Source organism: Haemaphysalis longicornis, unplaced genomic scaffold (assembly GCF_048455015.1).
Source record: "Haemaphysalis longicornis isolate Haplotype H1 unplaced genomic scaffold, Haemaphysalis longicornis Haplotype H1 scaffold_1, whole genome shotgun sequence".
Taxonomy (NCBI): Eukaryota; Metazoa; Arthropoda; class Arachnida; order Ixodida; family Ixodidae; genus Haemaphysalis; species Haemaphysalis longicornis.
The window spans coordinates 136,656,330-136,680,613 of record NW_027526203.1 but is presented as its reverse complement, the minus strand read 5'-3'; the positions used below and the strand labels follow the sequence as shown (position 1 = coordinate 136,680,613).

The 24,284-nt window shown below is 46.5% G+C and overlaps 2 protein-coding genes across 9 annotated transcripts in view; both read left to right on the top strand.

Moving 5' to 3' along the window:
* Nucleotides 1-24,284, top strand: part of LOC144180620 (uncharacterized) — a 293,036-nt gene that overhangs the window by 22,875 nt on the left and 245,877 nt on the right. The window lies entirely within an intron of this gene.
* On the top strand, nt 1,629-16,802 carry LOC144180672 (uncharacterized). Of its 3 annotated transcripts, none has more exons than XM_077708971.1 (4): nt 1,629-1,909; nt 6,436-6,520; nt 9,745-9,966; nt 10,371-13,689. In XM_077708971.1, the coding sequence occupies exons 2-4, from the start codon at nt 6,516-6,518 to the stop codon at nt 10,555-10,557; spliced, it is 414 nt and encodes a 137-aa protein (XP_077565097.1). In that variant the 5' UTR covers nt 1,629-1,909; nt 6,436-6,515; the 3' UTR covers nt 10,558-13,689. The 3 variants fall into 3 exon arrangements, with proteins under 3 accessions (XP_077565097.1, XP_077565100.1, XP_077565104.1); XM_077708974.1 differs by having other exon boundaries at nt 1,630-1,909; nt 9,745-9,952; XM_077708978.1 differs by lacking the exon at nt 10,371-13,689 and adding an exon at nt 13,724-16,802 and having other exon boundaries at nt 1,643-1,909.

The window sequence follows — 24,284 nt, the reverse complement described above, 5'->3', positions numbered from 1 at the left end:
ATGGGAAGTGGGGAAGGAGGGATTTAAAGAGAAAGAAAGAGTATTGAAAAGACAGGAATAGAGCTTGAGAAGCAAGAAAAGAAAAATTAAACATAACTACAAAAACAAAAGAATAGGCGGTAATAAAGCCTAAACTGAAACAATAAACTAACCAAATAACAAATGAACAATGGTGCACAGTGTCTCTACAATCGTTCAGACAGGCCTGTGTCCTTTAAGAACCGAAGTAGTGCTTTAGTGGCCTTTTCGGATTGTGATGGGCTACGTCTGTGACACAGAACGGTTTGCGCAGTTAATGGCTGGTTGTCGAGTTTCCGGAAAGCGGTTGACAGGTGCAGAGGGCTCTTGTAGTGGCGTCCAGTGAAATTCTAGTGCCCTAACGTAAATTCACAGTGAATTCGCCGTGTCTTTTGCGTAAGCACAACGCAAGCAAAGTATGACGACATGCAGTGTAATTTGACGCTTCACTCATAAATAACGCCTGGCATGTAATTTAAAAATTAGGACGGGAGCTGAGGATGCGGAGAGAAACGCATCCTGCAGGTCAAAATTGACGCCTACACCTCAAGACGACCAAGTAACGTTGACCCAAAAGCGAGCCAAAGGCGGGTGCTGAGCTAAAGAACATCACACAATTTTTTTTTACCGTATCCATTTATTTCTTTCAATTGCTTTTAGTAACGTTGTTAGGCTCTCTGCTTCAATGCAAGCTTTGTTGCGTTATCACCTTCCCGGCCGCCACCACCGCCACGCTATCGTCTGCTGCTATGTTACAAGTTTATGGCGTGATCACCGAAAAAGACGGCCGCGACGATCGCTTTTATGACGCATGAGGGCAGCGAAGCGCTACGCCTGATAACCGCGGAGCGTACCGAAATCGCCGATTCACTCATTCGTCAAGCTCGACTTCAATCAGCGCAGTAATGCATAAAACAGTCACTTTGTTATTTTTCTCGTGAGTGCGATCATGTGACCCAACAGCTTACTAGGAGGAGTGTGGACAAATGCTATGCATTGGGTTCTCTTTGTCATGGAGAATGCTCTGGTCATGGCATAGAGTTAATACTACTGACTCGGTCATGGAGAGGCCTGTACTGCCCTCTTATGTTGGAGTTCCGCCAAACAAATAATTTTCATTTCATTGCCACACATAAAAGCAAACACGGCACGTTATTTGCATGATCTGTTATCGCTGACTTGGAAACAGTCAAAACTATTATTTCTTTCGGTTGAAAACATGCTTTAAACCGCGCGCCATGCGAAACTGCGCCTGCTGCAAATTCACGAACATTTCGCGGTGCCGAACAAACGTTGGTGCCGAAGGTCGGCGAAATTTTTTGCCTATTACGCGGCAAAAGCAGCCGCCTTTTTCAAGCTGTTACGTAACATTGTTACTTTTAGGCAGGTTGAAGTTGCCAATGTGTGACGTGCGTTCCCGCCATCTGTTTGAATTCCGTCACGCCTTCTCAGCCAATTACAAGAGTGCGTGACATACAAGCCGTACTGTTGTTGAATAGCAAAGACAGGCCACGGCCGGCCCAGAGGAGCGACGAGCGCGCCCCGTTGCTCCTTTAGACCGGCCGTGGACAGGCGTACGTTGTCAACAGCGTAAAAAAAGGCTGTCTCGTGCCACGCGTGGGGTACGAGACATGCCAAAAAAAAAAAAAAGCACTAGAACATTTTGAGTATCAAAAAGTGTATCCTTCAATGAAAGGATGATTTAATAGTGTGGTATTTTATTCTATATTGCCGATAGTTATAACAAACTGTTGGCAGTTGCGTCACCTCTTGCGGTTAGCGACGACGGCGGCTGCTACAGCATCGTCTTGCAACCCTGGGTGCCACTGTTTCTTTTTTTTTTCTTCTGCGGTGCAACTGACCGCGAAGTTCGTTGTCTTCACACTTTCTGGTACGTATTCTTTTTTACTGAGTAATTACTTGATTGTGTCCCGGAGTGACCGACCTGCCGCTTTTGTCGTTTGTTTAATTCAGTCTTTGCTCGACTGCTCATTTAATCGTTGCTCCCTGCTTCGATCACTTTAGTGGCGCAGCGTTGCTAGCGTGCGCGATTCTCCTTCAACGTTATTTTGCTCGAAGTTTACGTAACCTCTTGTAGTGTCATGTGGGCAGTGGGACACTTTGTACCAGGAGGTACTGAGGGTGAACGTATACAATGAAAGGCAAGCATATTGCATTGTCTCATTTCGAAGTAGCCTGCAGCGAGCAAGAAATGAAGTCTAGGATACTGTTTCTTTTGATTCCGGCCATTCTTACGTCCTAGACGCGTAGTTTGTGAGAATGCGAGCTGTTTCAGTACATGTTTGCTTGTTTACGCGTCGCAAAGAGTGCCGGAACAAAGTATGACTAAAACTTGAACGAACTTGAAGCGGCCCTTCGGTAGCGGTCTCATCGTGTCATCGTGGCAGCCGTCTTGTATGGCCATTGAGTTAATGTTACCGACTCGTATGAGAGCAGTCTGCTTGACGATTACCCAACGGGTAAACCGCTTCCGCTCACTGACTAGTAGTCAGGGTCACTAACAGTTACTCTGGCTGGTCAGTGAGCGGAATCGGTTTCGCCCATAGTGTAGTTAAGACCGACTTCTCCTTTGCTGATGCGGAACGGCACCAGCGAGGAATGCCGTCCTGCATGTGAGCAGTCTGTCTTGCCGGCCCCTCTTGTGGTCTGAAGCTTACAGGCAGTGACGCTTGTTTCAAAGCCATATAATGGGTGCCGAAATAGGTCTGCGTTCTTTGAGTAAAAAGTACCTTATTCAAGCAGGATATGCTGGCTATAAAATTACGATAAACTCGCGCGTGTACTCGTCAAAGAATCCGTTCTGTGCGTGTGTCTCCAGTTAGCACTTGTTACTAAGGGACGGAATGAAGCTGAAACCATGCTCGCTCCTGATCTCTTGAGCTCACTCCATTCCGCATGCAAGACCTTTGTGTCCGTCATAAGGGAAGAGATGGTTCCCCTTGTGCTGGTTGGGGGTCTCATGATGCAAGCACTAAGGTCATTAATGTCAGCCTATTTCCCACAAGCAGCGGCAGCACACTTATAAAGTGTATGCACCAGGTTACTTGACCGCATAGCGGCAGTACCTGCACGGCGGCGCCAACTCCATTTGTACAGTTGTACAGGCGCGGATAACACAACCCGCGTCAGGCTACTTGGTGACATCACCGTGTGTTGATTTCGTTATTTTTGGCATTGCTTCAAGCAATTGTGGCTCGAACGAGGAAAATTTCTCCAATGAGGGCTGCGACAATATTTTGTGTGGTTTTACCATGCCATCCAGGCCTGCTGCATGCTTTTTGAGGAGTATGAGAGATATTGAGGTGCTCTGGCGTATTGAATGCATGATCGTCTTGCACAAAGGGCCCGGGTGGGAATGGTCGCGAGGTATGTAGGTGACAAAATTAGGTGCGCTGTTAATGACAGATTCCACCTGGGACAGCGAAAATGCAATCGATGATTTTTCAGGTAGTTCTTTTTTCTTTTTTTGAATTTATGTAGATGAAGCGGAAATTATAAGCAGAACAAGATCATGGAACATGCTTTGAATACTTCAAAAACAGCACAGAGACAAGTGACAAATAAGAGTGCTCTCTAATAATTGTTTCTCCATACATCTTCATCCCTGCACTCCTTCTGCTCCTTTTGAGTTCCTCAAACTGCGTACCCATCTAGCCCAACGTCAAGGTGTAGTATGTTAGCACTGAATACACTTGTTCATTAGAGAACAGTCGAAGGCGACAAAAGAATTGGATGCCCACAATTCGCAATTGCCTGACAAGTAGCATTGCATGTACGCGCAGCCACTTCAAAACACTTGAACTAGCCAAGGTTGAGGGTCGCTGACCAGTCGGGTTCGTCTCATCCATATAGTACGCCGGCTAATTTTATTAGTGACCATTTTAAGCTCTACGTAAGGTTTCCAGCATGTGATGAGGTGGTAAGTGAAAGCTTCGAGGTTGCATCGTCCCCAACAGAAATGAAACGTGCGCAAGAGATGTACTGGTTCGCCCCATCATTGATAACTTCTTTTGAATTGGTTGCATTAAATCGGACCATCTTAAAGCACTTCCCTAGACTTCGCTTTGACACAGAAAAAAAAAAGAGCACCCAGCGCACTTTCTTTCGTTGTGCGGCCTGCTTTGGGTCTGCTGTTGTAGGAAGTGTGAGCAGCACAGTCTGGAATTTCACAGCAGAAACAATGGTGGCTACTTCTTATGACAAGGGATTCGCAAAATCCATGAATCACGTAGAAAAAACACCGTCCACGCCATGCCACAAACCACGTTTCCACACAAGTACCTAGCGCCACTGTGCGGTCAAAAGACCAGTGTTCTGATAATGTGCAATGTGCTCCCACTTGTTGTATTGTTTTTTTTTTTTGTGCATGTATGCATAGTACCTTTCTCAACCCAGTTACTATTGAAAGGACTTGGTGCTGTTTTTCCCCCATTGGTTTGTTGGCTTTAGATGCGATGTTATGTTGTCAATGCACTGTACCGTGTGTCACCATATTTTCACAATTCAACAGGCCCCTAATTTTACTGTGCAGGTATGGTTTCTTAGCATGCTGCCGAAAGATGATTTGAGGCCAATTCTAACTTACAGATGTAAAAGATGCGATACCATGTGCCTGGAAAAAGACATTTTATTTGATTCATGTGACGGCGACAAAAATATCTTGCGCTGCATTAAGTCACTTATGCAGTTCGCGCTGGGCTTAAAGGGAAGTGGGGATTGTTGCAGTCAGTCGTTATTTGAAGAGCTTTGACCTGCATAATTTTAGACTTGACAGGCGATTGGTGGAGCTCCTTTGTTTACGTAAATCACGCACGTCTCCGAAAAGCCTAGCTGCTGCCACTTGGTTGTCTTGCTCTTGCGAAGTAAACAAACCTTGCAGCTGAAGGATTCTTCGTAGCAGTACTTTTTTAAAGCAATATCACTGAAACAAGTGCTAGCAGCAGCGGCATGGACTACACAGGTGTTGTGAAGGCCTCTAAATGCGTTGTATCGAGTGAACTGCCAATTGCAATCACTTCATGGTGCACAGTAAGAGCCACTGAGCCGCCGACCTTCTAGCCGTGACTGGAGCTGTATCGAGTGCATCAAAGGCTCCACTGTCAATTGAAAGCTTCCGTGTACCAGAGGCAAATGTCTCAAAAAGCATCGTAAACAAGAAAAAACAACAACAAGATGCTTTGTTTAAAGGTCTATCCAACGAAAAAAAAAAGATGCAAATCTGGAATTTCGCACAAAAAGTGCACACATTGTCTATGGCTTTTGATGCCTGTTTGGTCACCTGAAGGGCACACACCTTGAAAAAGAGAAAACAGCCTTCAGAGCTATCTATGTTCCAGCATTTAGTAGCAGTAAATATTTATTGAGCTAAAAACTAAGAAAATAAAAGCAATTCATTCAGGTTTCTCTGAGACATTCACCAAGTGAGATCGCAAGGTTGCCTAATGCCGGATAGGCGCAGAAACAGCATCCAATTGCACCGCTGGAAGCTAGCGAGCAGCAGCTGGTTACAAATAGCACTACAGTGTGCAGGTAGCTGCAAACGTTTCCCCTAAGGGTGCCGTGCTGGTGTTGGCTTGTCTGAATAGGTTTGAAAATGAGGTTGGTTGTGGCATCTCCAGTAAAACAATACGGCTGAAAGTTTTCTAATCAACTGTAATAGCTGATACTGTATATTTGTTTCAATAAACAGCCTACACTGCAGTGCAACAACATGTCATTGCATGTAAACACACCCTTTCAGATTATTCATCTAAGGGTAATAAATTACATTGTTTCTCCAGGTTGTGAGAAAGCACAGTGCACTTGGAGAAACTGTAATGCTTAGCTACAATGCCAGAATGAGTGGAGCTATACAATATAATGGTGCATTGTTTGTGCTTCTGGTTTCATCAATAAGGAAAATGAAGTAAAATTCTGGGAACGCTAACTGAGGAAAGTGGGTCCTGACCACACATTTGTAATATCTTTTCCTACTCTATGGTATACTGTTCGATCTTTGTCATGAAAGAGTCACATTAGTATGCAGCAAAATCTCTCAACAGGAGGGGGACAGGCGTTCATGGCCTGGTGCATTTGCGCAGTCAAGTCAAGCTTGTCAGTGCATGCTCGTGTTTTTTTCTCAGTCTATTTGGTACCTCTCACCAAGGAATATCGCATCACCTCACAGGTAGTTTACGATGTCCAACCACGCCCGTTTGCTTTTCTGCCATTGTCTCTTTTGCTTTCCTTTTACCCCCACACAGTCTGTCTTTCTTTACCTGAAGTCTCCTCCAGTGACCAAGACAGTTGCATGAACTTGAGGATTTTAACAGCATGGGCATTTGTCTGGCACAGGTTGCTGAATTGCCTGACTTGTCCAGATTTTTATTTGTACTCACTGTGCCTCCACATTTACAGCCTGGCTGCCAGTAACCTAGCGGGGTGTGCGGGATGCCACCTACAGTTGGAGCAGTGGCCACGTCAGGCTCGTGTGCTACATGAGGTGATAATGCTTTAGCATATTGTTTGTGTGTGTTTGTACATACAGTTCTTGGCATTTTTTTCTCCTGGCTTACTCCACGAGAGATCAAACATGCATGTTCACTTGCTAAATTTGTTTTTTCTTAGATGTTTTTAAATGGAGCAATGGGAGTGACTAGCCCAAAATGAACTGTTTTTCCAGAATACGTATACCGTATTTATTCAAATCGAGGCCGGCCCCAATTCTAAGCCGACCCGCGAAAGTCCGAAGCCACGAAAAAAAAAAAAAACTTGCCTCGAATGTAGGCCGAACAAAAAGGTGAGGTCAGTGTTCACAAAAAGAAAACACGTTTATTGAACATGAAGATAGGTGCTCATTCTGAGTCATCATCGCTGCTAGCCGTCGCTTTCTTTATCACTGTCTTCTTCAAACAGTGCACTGTCCTCAGTACCATCAAGCGCATTTGATTCAAAGCCAGCCCCGACTGGCTTTAAAGTGTGCCCGCGATAAGCCTCGTTCCCTTGAAAGCTCCCTTGCTTTTGCCTGGAGCACTTCCGTCGTTACTGGAAGGGCAGCTGCTCGCTGCGTCCGAACGAAGTCAGCCAATGCCATCTCCATTTCGTGGCGACGGCCTTCTCGTGGTCCGGTGAATGCCATCCTCGTTGCGGCGCACGGAAATATCCCCTCCCATTGCGTCCTCCAACGACGGACATTTTTTTATTCACGCCGAAGTCCCGCCTGGCTTGAACGTTCGACAACAACTCCGCGGCTAAAACAACTTTTCTTTTAAAAGCGGCACTATAATGGCACCGCTTGTTTGGTGCCATTGTGCTGTCAAAACCAAACCCCACACCGCACGCAGGCCACTATCCACACAGTTCAAAATGGCGGCATCGCCATTTTGGCTCGTCTAGTAATGGCTACAATACTTTCTTTTATGGGTGGCGCTAGCTGCGCACCACTTTCCTCAATTTCACTTGGAAATTGGCGCGTGTTTCAAAATCCTCGAATCCAAGCCGACCCTGGAGTTTGATATATCAGTATTTCAAAAAAACTATCAGCTTAGATTCGAATAACTACGGTAATTGTGAGAATTTTTTAGACATGAATGGTGGCTAGTATGGCGGCCTCTGTTTCTTCTTTTTTTTTTCACCCTGCATTGTAAGGGTCACACATTGCGACTTACAAAACAGGGTGAAGGAGCGCTGGCTGCAATTTCTTTTCAGCCCAAAACGAAATAAACCTGTAAGTCAGCTCCAAGCAGTTTTTCCCTGGTATTCCCAGTCCTTCCTCCACTCGAGTCTCCAGTGGAGGAGATCCTTGGAATCGATTTCCCCATGCGGAATCCTCCCTCGGCCAAGTGGAGGGAGCGAATGGAGTGGAGGAGGGGCTCGGAATATGGCCATTTGTCTTGAAAAGAATTAAAAAAAATTGTGGAAATTCTTAACTTTGGGCCATGTGTGAAGTTGTTGCTTACCTTGATGCTACATCTCGCTATCCACATTGTCACAAACAGGCTACAGGTAATACCAAGAAGGTATTCTCTTAACACACATGAAACGTGCGCTGTCGGAGCAAACACAAAAGTGCAACCAGCAATGATGTCACGTTAAGACGTTGAGAACATCCGGAAATTGAACTTTTTTGTGTATATTGCTTTGCAAAGCTGTAAGCCACATACTACAAAAATAATGCATTCTTTATTGATTATTAAGTCTTCTACTTACGGGACCAACGACGCCAGCGCTTTGGCAGTTGCGCAACGATTGTAGTAGCACTTGGACCTACTGGCTGTTTGCATGCAGTTGTCCTGCTCGAGCTTGCATTCTTTCACTGCATTCTTTTCAGAATGTTACTGTTGTCGTATGAAACACCACGAAGCCTCTCTCAAAAAAAAAAAAAAACTTTCTGCACGTACGATTTAAACTTGCTGTTTCCAGGCCGGCCTGCATTGGAATCAGATACCTCAGCCACTCGGCTACAAGTGGAAAATGCATGCACGTGCGGAAAATGTGGCATAAAAACTGCTTTGCATTTATAGCCCTGCACTTAAGTCCAGCTTTTATAACTTTTAATGCACCCAGGGCTTTAACCTGTAACTTAGTGTTGAATGCTTCTGAAGTAAGTCATGGGCAAACATATTCAGCTAAGCAACGTTATCAGCATTATTTATTCCAGGGAAACAATCAAACTGCATGAAGGTGAAGCTCTGCTATGTACACTATCACTGTTTCTTGTTTGATGATACACTTGGCAAATAAAAGGCGCATTGATCTTAACTTTCGGACTAAGTAAGAACTCGAAGTTCGTTCAGTAAATGTGTTCATGCAGTGAATTCCCGTTTTAAGCTATGGGTCATTTATATCAGGTCAGAAAGTTCGCATTCGCCTCACTCACATTAGATGCTACATGAGTTAGACGTAGTAAGAATGTGGACTACGAGGACGACAGGCTGGAACAAAAATTTTTTAAAAATCTTACAAATACCCAATTTACGTTCAGCATGGTTACTTGTGGGTTGCTATTGGAAGTTCGGCATGTTGGTCAGTTGTGTCAGAAGTCCGACATAGCTCGCTCAGTTGCGTGTGAATTTCGTCATTGCGCTACATTGCCACAGTATCTGACCCTTTGCAGGCCTGCTCTAGCCGACATGTTGAGCTGACGGGACAGCTATGCTTGGCTTCTTAACGTGACATCATTTCACGACATGAGAAAATAAACCCCTGGGAAAGTGTAACTACATTTTTTTACTTATTTGCGGATACTGAACAATAAAGTGGCTGTAAATAGTTAGTTTGTATGTCAAGGGTCCACAATTCCATATACCCTCAGAACACAAATTTTTCAAAATCTCTTCATGACCTTTTTAAGTCAGTCACCAAAGTTCACAAAAACTTGTCGCGTTATTTTGCTTGCATTTAAGTTACGGGTAGCAAATCTTCTTGATGTGGCGTGGATGTCTGTGCCTTGTGCTACATTCTCTTCCTTTTTTCTGATTTCGTGCCATCCCTGACCAGGTTCACGTCTTTACTGCCTTCTCAAAAAATGTCATTTTTGATGTTGCCATAGGTTGGCAAAAAATAAAAAATGAAAGCTGTTTCGTATGCAGGAATTGCTGAAATGCTCTTGTGTCTATGCAAAGTTTGCTAACCCGTGTGCAATGCATTGTGGTATATTATTATTTCCTTTGCGTTCTTAGTCCTTTAGTATTGAGTAAATTGCTGCCGTCCTGTTTTCGTATGCAGGTTCACTTCACCAGGGGAATTTCCTTTCAAGCAGAGGAGAGGAGGCCCCTGGAGTGTATTACCAAGCCTCAGTTTTCCAAAGGGCTTGGTGCCTTTGGACGGCAGCCAACCTGTGGCGTCAGAGAGTGATGGATCAGTCCTGCCACCGCTTCGTCAATACATCAGGCTGCAGAAGTGGGACCAAGAAGGCAATGACGTCTTCCTAAGTGTAAGCACTCAGCTGTAAGTGCAGCATTATCAGTGTTTCGTATTGAATGTATATACAGTCAAATCTCAATAATTCGAACTCGAAGGGGCCCGAAAATTTGTTTGAATTAAAAGAAGTTCGAATTAACTAAATCTTATTGAATTGAGAAGTTACCTGCACGGCACATGTGCAATGAGCCACCACACGAGTGAGAAGTACACAAAGATTTACCGTAAAACCCCACGTATAATACGGTTGTACATATAATACGAATTGTAATTTGGGGACGGCAAAATGAGAAAAAAAGTTTTCATCCGCATATAATGCGGGGCTAAAGCTCACAGAAAACATTTATTTGCACTGCAGTTACTGTTCACTCATCGTCAGTTTCGCTGGCACTGTCTCCTGACGTCGCCTTGTCGGAAATTTCTTCCCACAGAAAGTGGTCCTCAGTGCCGTCAAGGGCATTCGAGATGCCGCATTTCTTCAAAGAGCCACTGACGAGCTCCCCTGGGATTCTGGCCTACGCATCCGCAATCCAGTCGCAAAGCACCACTGGCGAAGCCCGCTTCAGCCGTCCGGTAGCTGTCACTTCCAGGTCTCCTGACCTCATCCACTCTTGGTAGCAGGACCTTACGCGGTCTTTGAAAGGCTTGTTGATGCTACCGTCTAGTGGTTGCAACTGTGATGTCATTCCTCCTGGAATGACGAGTTTGGTGCGGGATTCGCGCAACAACTTCTTCATGGAATCGGCCTGGTGATAGCCAAAGGCATCCAACACAAGTACTGATGGGGACAGCAGTGCTCCAGGCTGCCGACACCAGACAGACTCGATCCATTCAAGCACCAGTGCTTCATCCATCCACCCTTTGTCCTGGCAATGCACAACAGCATTCTTCGGGAAGTTCTCACTTTCTGGTAGCGTCTTCTGCTTGAACACTATGTAGGGCGGCAGCTTGCGACCATCCGCCATGCAGGACATCACAATGACCCTCGTTTTCTCGTTGCCAGTCGACCTCGCGTAAACTTGTTTAGAGCCTTTCTCCTGTACTGTAAGCGCCGATGGCATGTCGAGGTACACCGGCGTCTGATCGGCATTACCGATCTGGCTCAACTGGAAGTCGACATTCTTCCGCAGCCTTATTACATGTGGCTGAAAGGCCACTAGCTGTTCTTTGCAGCTTTCAGAGACTTTCTGTGATATGGACGTCCGCTATGTAAAGAAAATCCAGCGCATAATGAAACACCCAGTTTTTGCTGGCCTTGAAGTCTTTATGAGGAATGCCTTTCTCCTGGGCAATTTCTCGTGCGATCGCTTGCAGCAGTTCAATATTGACAGCCAAATGAGCAGCGCGTTTGCATTGCACCAAGGCGGTTAAGTCCTTTTCGATCTCGGGAAAGACTTCGTTTTTCGGCCCACAGAAACTTCTCAAGCCGTTGCTCGAAAAAGGTGCCTGCTTTTGCTTTCTCCACCCGCAAATGCTGCCTTCAGTGACGCCGAACTGCTGTCCTGTGGTGGAACTCCCGATGGTCTTGGCACGCAAAAAAACTTTTCTTTTAAGCGCAGCCGAGTACTGCCTTCGTGCTACCGACATCGTGGTAGGCTTCCGTTAAGCGTGCCGATCCTTTGCGGGGTCAAAATGGCACCAGCTGAGAGAAGAAGCAGCCACCGCTGCAAGTATTGATGATGATGGCACCAAAAAAAACAAAGTGCAAATTTTTGGCTGAAAAATTTATGATCCACATAAAATGCGAGGCACAGACTTTACATAGTAAAATGTAAGAAAAAACTGTATTGTACATGAGTTTTTACGGCATTCGTGCTTACTTTCATTCCAAACAACAATAAACCCATCAATAGGAAAAAATAGGCGGTTATGTGCGTGTGCAGATGTTTTCCCTGCAATGAATCAATGAACATGGCTTGAAACTTGCTAACAAGTTCCAAACCAGCATCAAGAGAAGTAGTGCGTGGCTAAGTCCAGCACCGACACTACTTCAGTTGTACTTGGTCTCAGCGTCGGTGACAACACTGCAGGTTTGTACACCTACGTCCACATTCACATAACCCTCGAAGGTCACGCCATACGGAAGAACATGGCCACCCCTTTTGGACATGCAGGTACCGTCCGACAACCTGCCTGATCATTGGCAAGATCTGCATCACCACAGGCCGCGGGTTCGCTGAAACCACATCGCCGGACACAATCGCTGATATTGTCCAGCATAATGAAGGTGCATGCTGTGGCAAGGATTTGTATACTGCCGAGGAGGTAGACGGCATACGTTTTCTCGCTGTCAAGGCACAACAGCATCCATTCCACGATATGGCGCCTGTAAAGAGTTCAAATTTTCAATGATGCCCATATCCATTGGCTGGAGCACAGCCATTGTGTTTTTTGGCAGAAAAACCAGCTGAATTACTCGTAGGCCTTTGACGTCACAGTGTGCTGTGCAGTTGTCGATGAAGAGAATGTTCCAGCCGTTAGTGGCAAATTTTCTGTTCAAAGTACACACCCAGTCCGCAAAAATGTTCATGCACGACTTCTTGTTAGCGATGTAATCGACTGGCAAGGTCTTCACGCCTTTAAAACAGCTAGGCTTGGACGTGCCCTTCGCATTTGTGGACACCATCACAGTCAGCCTCTCCTTACTTTGCTTGCCGCTGGCACATCGTCACCTTGAAAATTGTCTTGTTGGGGAGCAGTATATAATACTGCACTGTTTCATTGATATTAGAGACATATAGCAAGGCAATCCTTCAGCTTGCCAGAGAGCCACTCTTCACGTGCGGCTGTGTCCACGTCTGCTTTCTCGCCACAAACAGTGTTAGAAGTCAGCCCGTGGCGTTCCTTGAATCATAACAGCCACCCGATTGACGCCGTGAATTCTTCTATGGCCATCTTGTTTACGAACTCCCTTGCTTTGGCTGCAATTATCGGCCCGCTCAGTGGAAGGTTACGGCTACGAACTGGCTTTATCCACATGACAAGGGAGTCTTCAAGTTGTTGGGGATAAGCTGATGTCCGCATCCGCTTTTTGGACAGCTGGACTTTCTGCTTTTCATATCCAGTTCTGATAAACTTCCTGTTCTTTAAGTAAATCAACAGAGTGGTCTTTGTTATTTAAATTTCTTTGCGATCTCAGTCTTGCTGAAGACGTCTCTGTCAACTTCATCTGGAATTTCATCTTCGTTTTTAGGTCCTTTGGTGGGCGATATGTGCCCCAGCTTGCCAACGTAACAATGTGACGTGCACGCTCTGAACAAGGCTCACTGCACAAACATGCACAAAGAATAACGCCTCTCTGCTGCCATGGCTTTTTTTTGCAAATGATTTTTTTTCCCACAGCCAGGCAAGAAGACTAAGGATAAACATGTGATTGGTTGAAGGGTTGGTTCGTGTTGATTAGTTACAGCAGACGGAAACGGAAGAGCCGCCATAATGGAAGAGTCACAGCTGCACTCTTGGACTCTCCGCACAAACTCTCACAACTCTCCTTGGAGGCGCGAGGGGCGACAGTAGTCCGGTCATGCCCCTTGATGCAGAAAATCGTCACGTGATTGCAGGCATTTTTGGAGCGTGGAAAGTTAGAATTAACTGTCACAGATGTTTGCGCGTTTGAATTATTGGGCGTCTTCAGCCATTGAAATACACATAACTTTACCGGTACTGCAGCATCAGTTCGAATAAACCGGAAGTTTGAATTAAGTGAGTTCGAGTTTGAGATTCAATTGTATATGTTATGAGCAACCTAAAGGTGACACTAACTATACCATATTTTGTTCTGCAGGGATGTTTGACGACTTCATCATGGCAGATTCAGTGGACAAGATGGCACCAACAGACTATAAAAAAGCTTAGCTCTACCTGGCGTGCTTGTACACATTAGAAGAAACTAAAGGGGTCAGCATGTTCCCTTTGTCGATGTCATAAAAGCGCTCTCCTGCTAGTGTTCTGCATGTAACATAAGCACATTCTTCAGATTGCTGTCAGCTATATAGAAAAAGTGACTAATGCAAGACGAGCAAAAGCTCTGTTGGTGAGACTACTCATTAAAGGGTCTTAGATGGGTCAGTCATACAGGTTCAGCTTAAACAGGTCTGGCTGAAACAGGTCTGTGGAGGGCCCCGTCTGAATGGGATCCTTTTCCATAATCCTATATAATAGGACCCGTTAACCAAAATTTTTCGATAGGGGAAGCTCGGTGATCTGTGTGGATACGGCGATGGCGATAGGATACAACACGCTAGGCCTCGGCTGCTACGGTTTATGTAATTGTCGAACTTTTTGGGGTGCCGTCCACACAACAAATGAGGTGTGTCAACGAGGAAACCTTGAAGTTCATGTCGCTTGCACGGGCAGCGTCGGTAGTTGTGTCCGGCTTCTCTGCAGCAGTAGCAGAGCAGACGACGACCAGGAGTTCGCCATCTGTCGATCTTCTGGGGAGCGTTGTTCTGCACCGCTGGCAGGCGGCAAACGGCAGAAGAGCCGGCATGGCGAATGGCTGCAGTGTAGGTCATGGTCTGGGGTTCTCGATGTGCTTCCTGTGGTGTAGATGTTCCTATTGCTTGATGCAATTCTTCTTGGATAATGTCCGTAAGGGAATCCACACAAGGTTGTGGAGTCGTTGGAGAATGGTTCCGTAGTTCTTCAGGCAGTATGGCACAGATCGTGTCCTGCAATGTCTCTGTTCCGACACCCACTGCGTCGATGGGGTTCCTGGCAAAAGCATGAATTTGCTGGGCGTACTGTCTTGAGCGCATGTCAAGCTGCTTCTCAATCATGATGGCCTCTAAAAGAAATTCATCGACCGTTTTTGGTGGGCTGCGAACCAGGCCAGCGAAGAGTTCCTGCTTAACTTAACGCATCAGAAACCCCATTGAATTCTTTTTGCTCATGTCTGGATAACCACGGCGAAATAATCTCTTCATCCCTTCAATGAAATTGACGGCCGCTCTGTTGCAGTGTGGTGTATGGATCGAGAAAGTCTTCAAGAATCCGCTCTTGATTAGGGCCCAGGTCGTTGGGGCGCTATAGAGGTTCCCGAACTAAATTCGAGCCGAGTCTTCCAGGTAGAAAAACACGTGCTGTAGCATTTCTTCATTGTTTCCCTGTTAAAACTATGGACACCTTCCACCTTCTCCAACCACTCTTCCGGGTCTTCAGCAGGGCATCCCCAGAACGATGGGGAGTGTCTTCGTTGACCACAGTTGTCGCGATGTTTTCACTTTCTCCGGTAGTAGTCATAAGTCGGGTTGGAGGCCTTTGACTTGAAGACGGTTTAGGGTGCTTCTACCCAGCACCTTCACCACATGTCACGTAACCAAGGACGACATTTCTTCAAAAAACAAAGTTTGTTGGAGAGAACTTGTGTTCCGCTAACAACTGAAAGAGTACACAAGCGACAAAGGAACTGTCAGCAATGTGGCGCATGGCTGAGTGTCAGCGAATCGAGTGCCGCGGCCCTTCGCACTGCGAAGGTTTCTTTCCGTGTGTATATTTCTGGAACCGTCGAACTAGATCCCGAACACACTGGCGGTCAAAGGCAAAAATGTTATGCTAGTGACAAGGCAAAAAACACTGCCTATCAAATAAGAAAGCCTGTGCAGCATACAAAAGAAAAACAAGGGAACACGCGCTTCTGTTTGGAAACAGAAAAGACACCTGGACATGGCCAGACACTGGCGAGAAAACACAAAAGTAAACAAAATACGAGGCATGGTTCGCGCCAAGAACAATTACTTGTTTTTATCTAACATTGAATACTGTTTTTTTTGTATGGGGTACCTCTACACGTACAAATATACGTAAACATTGTAGACTTTAGAATACAATGATAAGGATTTTCTGTAACGTTGTCCCGGGCCACCCTGTGCATATTTTGCTAGAAAAATTTAACCTGATCAGCATCCAAAACTTTTACAACTACCTTCTCTGCAAGAAGCTTATTACACAAAGAAATAAAGGTATGAACAGCCTAGTTATTGCGGGTAAATTAAGTAATGTCTATTCACGTATTACAAGACATCTGGAATTCTGGTCAGTTCCTCCTACGGAGACGTTATGCTATGAACGGAAATACCAATATGGCTGAGCCGTCTTCACAAATTGGAGAAGAATATGATACACTATCAGTTAAAAATGCGTTAGCGCTGTTAATATGTAAAAATTTTGAGCTTTTTAATTATTTCTTTGTGTTGTACTCCTGATATCATCAAACAAATGTTGTATGCTATACTGTTTATACCAGTGTATAGGCGTGTAGAAATATAATGGTGCGTAACTTGTATGAATATGTACATGCGTACACTTCTATGCATTTGTGATACGCGATACTCCGATTTTCGTGCACACTGGGTTAGTTGTACATTTACGCATGCATGCAATATCGCTCCTATTTTTGCAAATATACGTAATTGATGTGTGTGTACGTCAACTTTGTGTACTCATTTATGTAATGTTGAAAAATAACAATGTATTCGTTTGTTGTTTACAACAGAATGTTGTATGTACTGTGCTAAATGTTGCTGGGGGCAGGGCTCGTAAAGCTGCCCTTAGGTGCCTTTATGTCCTGCCTTGTCATGTTCTACGAAAAGAGAAATGAAAAATGAAATGATATGAGTGGGTGGCTGCCTTTATGCGGCTCCATGGCCGGGTGGTTCAAAAGTGCAAGCTTGTTGATGGACGTATTCATTGCCCTCCATGGTAGCCTGAGCGGGCTTCCATATGAACTTTGTCGCGTGCCACCCTGTTTAAAGCTGTCAACTGTTGTCTCTCACATGCATTCCCTGTGTTATCTGTTCACGTGATAGTGTGGTTTTTGTGTATAAATACGTTTTCTTTCTAATAAACTTCCAGTTGTGAGTTCAGCACTGTGTGTCATTCCCTCTTCTTTTTGCCCCTGTGTTTCTTGCGCTGCTTTTCACCATGAATCTGAACAATATATATCCGGATGTATATACAGTTAATTGGTAGAAGTGCTCCCATGAGCTGGTGTTTTGTTTTCTTCTCAAAGGGCTCTTGGTGTGATGTTTTGGCCAGTGTTTTGACTATGCAGCTCGAAGGGTTGTCTTCCCCGTCTAAGCACATGCTCTTCACCGGTTACCCATTTACCGAAGGGGGGGGGGGGGGGGGGAATGCATGCGCATTCAGGCTGCATTCATGTGCTGTGTGGCTCAGGTGTTCCGTGCTTTAGCGTGTGAACTGCACTCTCCCGACTGCAACTGACGACTCCCGCTGCGGCCGCCCTAGACTTCCTACCGAACATATTCTGTCCCCCCTATATTCCATTTCCCCGCAATGCGTTGTATGCAGGGGAACCCTGTGACTTGGAACAGTTATATCCGCAGTGCATCCTTCCTTTCTGATTTTCTTTTGGATCAATAAATGACAACAGCACCAACAATGACATGCCCGTTCACGTGGCGAGTTTTCAAAATGGACGCCTTTCGGCTCAGTGCGACGGTGTGACCTTTCAGCGGTGCCGGTGGGTGTTGTATACTTACAGTAGGGTGATAAAGACGCGCGGTAAAAACGAACTGCCCCATGTTTGTGCGTTGAATAAAACTCTAGCCCTTGTACGTTTCAATCAGCTAATTTGGAAGTATGCTCAGTACCAAATTACAAAAATGTTTTGCTTCATGCACGCATTTAGGGCCCTAATGTCTTCTCCAAAAAATAAATTGTTTCGTGCCAAGAATTGCTACAGCCCATGCTGGGGGCAATAGCAAACACGTTTATTTAGGTTAACTTTGGCCTGTATTTGTAAAGGAAGGCAGCAAGTGGAAAACGTGGTCTCATGTGAAGTGCGTCCCATCCAAGTCAGCGTTGTCAAGCCCATGCCATTCCAGAAACTCCTCCACGTGCCACGAAGATAAACCTTTTGTCGTGGTCGTCGTCTCCGTGGCCCCTGTTGATAGCAGGCGCTCTTGTGGCAATATTAAGGCCGTGTCTATAGTGCCATCCGACAGTATTATAAGCAGTCCACTATATCGACGTCCATCGACGTTTTGTAACAAAATTGCCGTGTCTGGCACTAAGCTAGGCAACCTAAACATCATAACATGACCTGAGGCTCACAAAGACATCATTTAAAACACCAGAACTAACCAAAACCATAAAAATTATAGTTCAATTTAAGACGAAAAACAAACAAACAAAAAAAAGACCGCGGCAAGAGCTGGTCTCGAATTACCGTCCTTGAGACCAAGAAGTTAAGCCGGATCCTCTGCACTACAAAGGCTTCTTTTTTTTTTTATTGCCTTGCTTTGAGATGTTTTTTTTTCTCCACTACAAAGACGGACGTTTTGGCGAATGCTAGCCTAGTCTTAAATATTCTAATGCCGTAGCACGACACTTTAGCTATGCCTGTAACGATCAGCTACAGTGCTGTCGGATGGCACTCTAAACATTGCACAATATTAAACCTATGTATAACCTATACACAAGGGAAAGGCATAAAATAGGCAGGCAAAACGACAAAATGGGCAAACGAAGGATGCTGCACGCTGGTTACACGCCTACAGCACCTTTGTGTTTCTCTTATGCACTTCAATCTGTCTCTTCAAGCAAGAATTGATTTGGCTTCTTCGGCTCCAGATTGTCTAAAACAACTGAAATATGATTGATCTCGTGTACATGATGTAAAAAGGGTACATAATTTAAAATTTTTAAAACTTCTCCTGAAGTGGGTCTGCTTCTTTCTGGCAAGCTTTTGTGCCTAACTGACTTGTAGAATTGCATTTGTTTTGTTCATTTTCTGCTCGTTTATGCTGCCTCTATTTGTATATTTCGTTCTTCTCTTCAGCACATTTTTTTGCCGAGAAATTGGTTTTTCTCAACAAGGTTTTTTGGCTTTTAGCCCTGTCTGTTTATTGGGCTTAAACCTGCCATAGCTTTGCTGGAACAAGTTAGTTCCCCACATTATTTTTCTCTTTATTCTGGGAGAGGGGGTCATGAAATTTTAGGGGGTAAATAGCCCTTCAGAGATACTAATGAACACTTCCACCACTTTCTTTGTGGTTGGACATACTGAAGGCTATAATTACCACCAACCCAGAATGGAACTGCGTGTTTTGCATGATACCCTGTAGTCTCTGGTTTGCTTTTGTTGAGACTTGTTTAAGTTGCTATTAAATACATTAATTGCGATGTAAAGCAACCCAGCAACAGTGATGATATGGCTGGTGTGACGTTCCTCAATTCTGCAACCAATGCCCAATTTTCTAAGATTACCTAGAAAGAGGAAAATTCTCGAGTGAGTTTCTTGATGGCATAGCATAGTAATATTACGCTTGGTTATCTCATTGTTATTGAATCTACGCTAATCCAAGGGCACAACCTATAAGCTTATCAATTGGAGACAAAAAGTTTAAACGCACGCTGTAGGGGCCCCGTAGACCTGAAATACCTGAAAAAGTGTGGTTTAGCATAAAGTGCAATAACTTTTGATTTACATATATGCATTTCTTGGTAGCATTGTCAATTTCAAACTTCTATTCGCTAGAAAAGCAAGCGGTTTTAAAAAGCACCTCAACGGGGAGGGAAGAGCCTATCAGCTGATGCAACCGGGGAGGGGGGGAGTGTGAAACATGTTAAAATAGTGCGGTAGAGACAGGACAACAAAGACAGGACTGCACACGAGTAGCTCTGAATATCAACTCAATTCTTTTGCCCCAAACAAAAGAAGATATACAGAAATGAGCATGCGCAAACACGGGCCAAGCAACCAGGGAAAAAAAATAGGAGAAACAGCAATCAGGGGGAAGTGATTCGTTTTCAAAGGAAGAAAAAGAAATAGACTGGTGATATTGTTGAGCTCTCATGGAAGGTCACCTGCATTCCAACCTAGTCAGGGGATGGGAATAGTGGGCGAAATAGGATAGGATTGAGAAATGTAAAGATTAGAAAGGTAAGGAAAGAGTAGAAAAGAGCAGTTCCACTGTGGTCGACTCCTTCGCACACACCACACCTCGAACACTGCTGGCTGGCGTCATGTTGCGTCTGGGAGGCGAGACGCCTCGACGGGAGCGGTGAGTCGTAGAGGTGAGCTTGCTGCGACGGGTAGCGAAGACTGCACCGGTTCCAAAAAACTTCGGAGTTGGCTCGAATGAAGTGCGGCCGACAGACGGGTAGCTGGGGAGCGGGAGCTAGCACTCGACGGCCCACACCAGCACAGCGAAATCCGGGCGCCACCCAAATCCAGGGCGATGGCCCGCGCGGTCAACGGGCCGCCGAAACGAAGTCCCTCCGAAGCGGGGGCGCGCGGAAAAACAGGATCGCTAAACCTCGAAGGCTTAGCAACGACCGAACTACCGTGACGCATCCGCAAAAGCTATCTCCGAGCGGACGAAGTACGCGTTAGTGTACGCCCTAACGCCTTAACATGGCACAGACATTGGCTACCCACCCCGGGAAAAGCTTCACACAACGTTTTGACACACGAAAGTTGTCCCTACGCATTCACAGCAACGGAGGCTGCCATCGTGGAATTCGTAGGTTGCCAGGTGAATCGGTGAATACCCATTCACCGATAGGCAAAAAAACAGCGGGCGACACTGTTTTCATGGCTGTGCTCGGGTTTTGCACGGTTCAATACACGGGCTGGCCGGGCAGCTTTTCTTCTGGAGTCAGTAGTATTAACTCTATGGCTGTAGGATCAATTTTTTGGGAACTATTGGTCCCATAAAATATCCGGGGGGTCGTGCTTATCCAATCCGAGGCGACTGCCATGAGAAATTCCTGACGGTAATTCTCACGGTTGCCGTGATAAGACACTACCTTTGTAATTTACCGCCAACATGGTGATGAGGATAGATGCGCCGAGAACAAAGTGGCGCGTTTTCATGCGCGGGGGACGGCGGCAGGCACGCGCATGAGTTTGAAACGCTGCGCTTGGACCACCGTGCACGGCTTAGCGTCGCTCTAGACCGACGTCATTCAACACCGAAGAACGGCTTTCCCTCTTCGTATCATCATCATTAGAACATCGCGCGCTACTTTTGGTTGCGTCATCATTACCTTCTGCTGTCAGCAGAAGCGGCGTGTCGCGGTGGAGTCGGGTGTTCCATTGAGCGTGGCGAGGCCTCCAGCACCGGCATCACGCACAGCGTACCCTTCTATTCAGTGTAAGGAGCAGCATTGCGACTACTCGCTGCATCGCGAAGCGCACCAATCTATCGGGAGGGCAAGCGTTCGAGCTTTTCCAGACGCCGCTCCTGCGTCCATGGCTTGCATTGAGAAGACCGTGCTCGTGCAACCGCTAGTTACGGGCGGCGAAGGTAAAGCTATTGAGGAACCCGTTGACGGCGGCGACGACGGCGGTGGATTCCTAGTGTCTCGCCGGGATGACGACACACCGACTGTGATCGACCTCGCTTGTGAGCAGCGGGACACAGTGGCGCAGTCCACAAAGCCTCCACGTGCCTTGCCAAGGAAGCTTCTTTGCCCAACACCGGGTTGCGATGGTTTCGGACATGTCGCGGGCATTTATGCGTACCACCGAAGCGTGGCGGGGTGCCCGAAAGCTGCTAAGGCTACGTTAGCTGTGGCGCCACCCCCGCAGCTCACGCCTATGTGCCCCACCCCGGGCTGTCACGGGAGAGGGCACATCAACCCCGCCAGACTGTTCCATCGGACCCTGGCTGGCTGTCCCATGGCCACCATGCAAGCCGCTCGGAAGCCAGCCCTCAGGCCTCGGCCAGAGAAAAAAGTTGTAGTGCAGTTTGCCGTGGAGATGGACTCGCACCAGTTCAAAGACTCCGGCCCCGAGGCGAATTCATCACGTGCGAACATGTGCAGCCTCAACATGCCACTTTGCGCCGATAGAGTTCGTCCACCTTACTTCTACCAGCGTTCCCCGCAGCAGGCAGCAGCTGACCGACCAGCAGCAGCAGCCTTGCCCCTGGAAACGGGCCAGAACCAACCAGCAGAGAAGCCGTACTTCTGAGACCCACCGGTACTACACCGGCAGACTGATGAGGCCGGAGAGGATGTTTTTGGCTTTAATAAAGAGCTTTTATCTGTTTTGTGCAATTTTTATCACCTGCAGCCAGCTTTGGGGCTAAAATGACACATTGACACTGACCAAGCGAACAAATGTCACCGCAACCAATTTTTTATGGTATTAATCTCATTAGAACTTACCTTGTCAAACCTAATCAAATATCCCCCATGGAGACTTAACGTGAAAACCGAGGCAAGCACTTATTTCCATCTACTGTTCTTAAAACGGGTATTGATTCGATTGATTGTGGGGTTTAACGCCCCGACGCTTCACAGGCGATGAGGCGCGCCGTAGTGGAGGGCTCCGGATTCATTTTGACCACCTGGGGATCTTTAACATGCTGTGAAATCTCAAACACGGGCGTTTTCACTTTTCGCCTTAATCAGAAAAGCGGTTGGGAATCTAATCCACGTCCTTGGGCTAAGCAGCACAATACCATAGCCACTGAGCCACCGCGGCGGGTGAAAGATGTATTAAGCAAACCTGCGATTTGCGTAAGGTTTTACTTTTCAAACACTTTAGCGTCGCGCGTGCGATGCGAAGACCACGCAAGGAAGAAGAAAAAGGAGGAGGAGGAGGAATAAACATTTAATTGAGCAGTCAATGTTGTTGGGTTGGCCACCAGGTGGGGGACCTCCTTAGTCCAGGAAGCCCTGGGTCTTGGCGGCCTGTCTTGCCCGGTCTACCAGATGTTGTTGGTGATCCGGGTTAGCTGGTCAACCGACCCTCCCACTGCTCAGATGAGGGATTTGGCTTTGGGGCAAGGGATGGTGTGTGGCGGCACTCCCACACCATGTGGTAGAGAGTGCATGGCTCCATGCAGAATTTACAAGAGTATGTATACAATGTCGCATACATTGAGTGTAGTAATGTACCATGTGGAAATGTGTTAGTTTGTAGCTGTCTGTAGATGACCGTGTCTTCACGAGACATGTTGAGATGTGGAGGCGGAAAGGTTCTTCGTCCCAAGCGGTAGTGGGCCAGGATGTCACTGTACCTTCTGGGGATTATTTCTCTTGTTGGGCTTATGTAAGGACTGGCTGACATCCCAGAAGGAGGCGCCCGGTGAGTATGAGCTCGGGTCGCGGCATGAGCCGCCTCATTCCCTTCCAGTGATGAATGAGCCGGTGTCCATATGATGAAAATTTCGGGTAAATCAGGGTGGGCCGATATAATTTTCGCTGCCGGAAAAAAAAAAAAACACGACGAGAAAAATGACTGTACCCAGTGCCATAGGGTTTCATACTCGTGCACACTGGAAGGAAATCTGGAGCCACCGAGGCGAGCCGCGCTTCAGCTAGAGGGAACTAGAACACAGAGTGGGCCAAACGCCTATACTTGTGATACATCAAAGTGAAGCCAGAAACGGGAAAAATTCGTTAGGGGCGCTGCGATCGAAACATTTCAAAATGTGGCGCAGGGGTAGAAATCTCGCGTCGCACGCAAAAGGCCGAGGTTCCATTCTCAGCAGTGCCGTACTGCTGTGCCGTACTGCTATATCTTTCGTTTTAGTTTTTCTCATTGAATGTCCGCAAGACCTTAGGTAGCTACGCTTGAGCAGAAGCGCCAACTACGGGGGGGCAGTGGGGCTCGTGCCCCCCCCGGACGGCTTTACGGGGGGGCAGAGCCCCCTCCGTCTCCGGCTGAGGATTTTTTTAAGGGCTTGGCTCGGCTCCGCGCCCGTCGACATCGGACTGTTGGCCGTCCTGTCTGCCAACTATTGTTTACAAAAGGGGTTGGGATCTTGAAAGACGGTTCCGTCCTCCCGATGGGCAGGGGGAAACGCAGGGCCGTGTCGCTTTTCTTCACGGTGAGTTAGACGTGCTCAGTGTGCGAATTGTTGACAACAATGTAGCGCTGCGCTTGGCTATGGTGGCTAGAAGGGTTGCCCTTCTAGCCACCATAGCCAGCAAAGCGACATTTGTCGGGAGCATAGGTCGGCGCACTCACTCGTGAGTACACGCATTTATACTCAAACTCACTAGGGAGTACGATGATGAGTGAGCACACTCCCAGATTAAAAAAGTGAGTATGATGACGATTGAGTACGGGGGTAAGTCCACTACTCGTGAGTACAGAACTCATGAGTACACTACTCATGAGTATGAGTGCTCATGAGTACAATACTCATGAGTGTGAGTACTAGTGAGTATGGTACTCATGAGTACACAGTACTCATGATTACAATACTCATGAATACTGTATTTTCGAGTGCTTGCACTCGTGAGTACATGCACTCATGAGTACAGCCGTTTAAACAAGTTATATCACAAACTCAACTCTGGACGCACGTGTACGAGTTTCAGACATTCAGCGGTGGCGCTGTGCTGCTTAACTCTCAAGGATG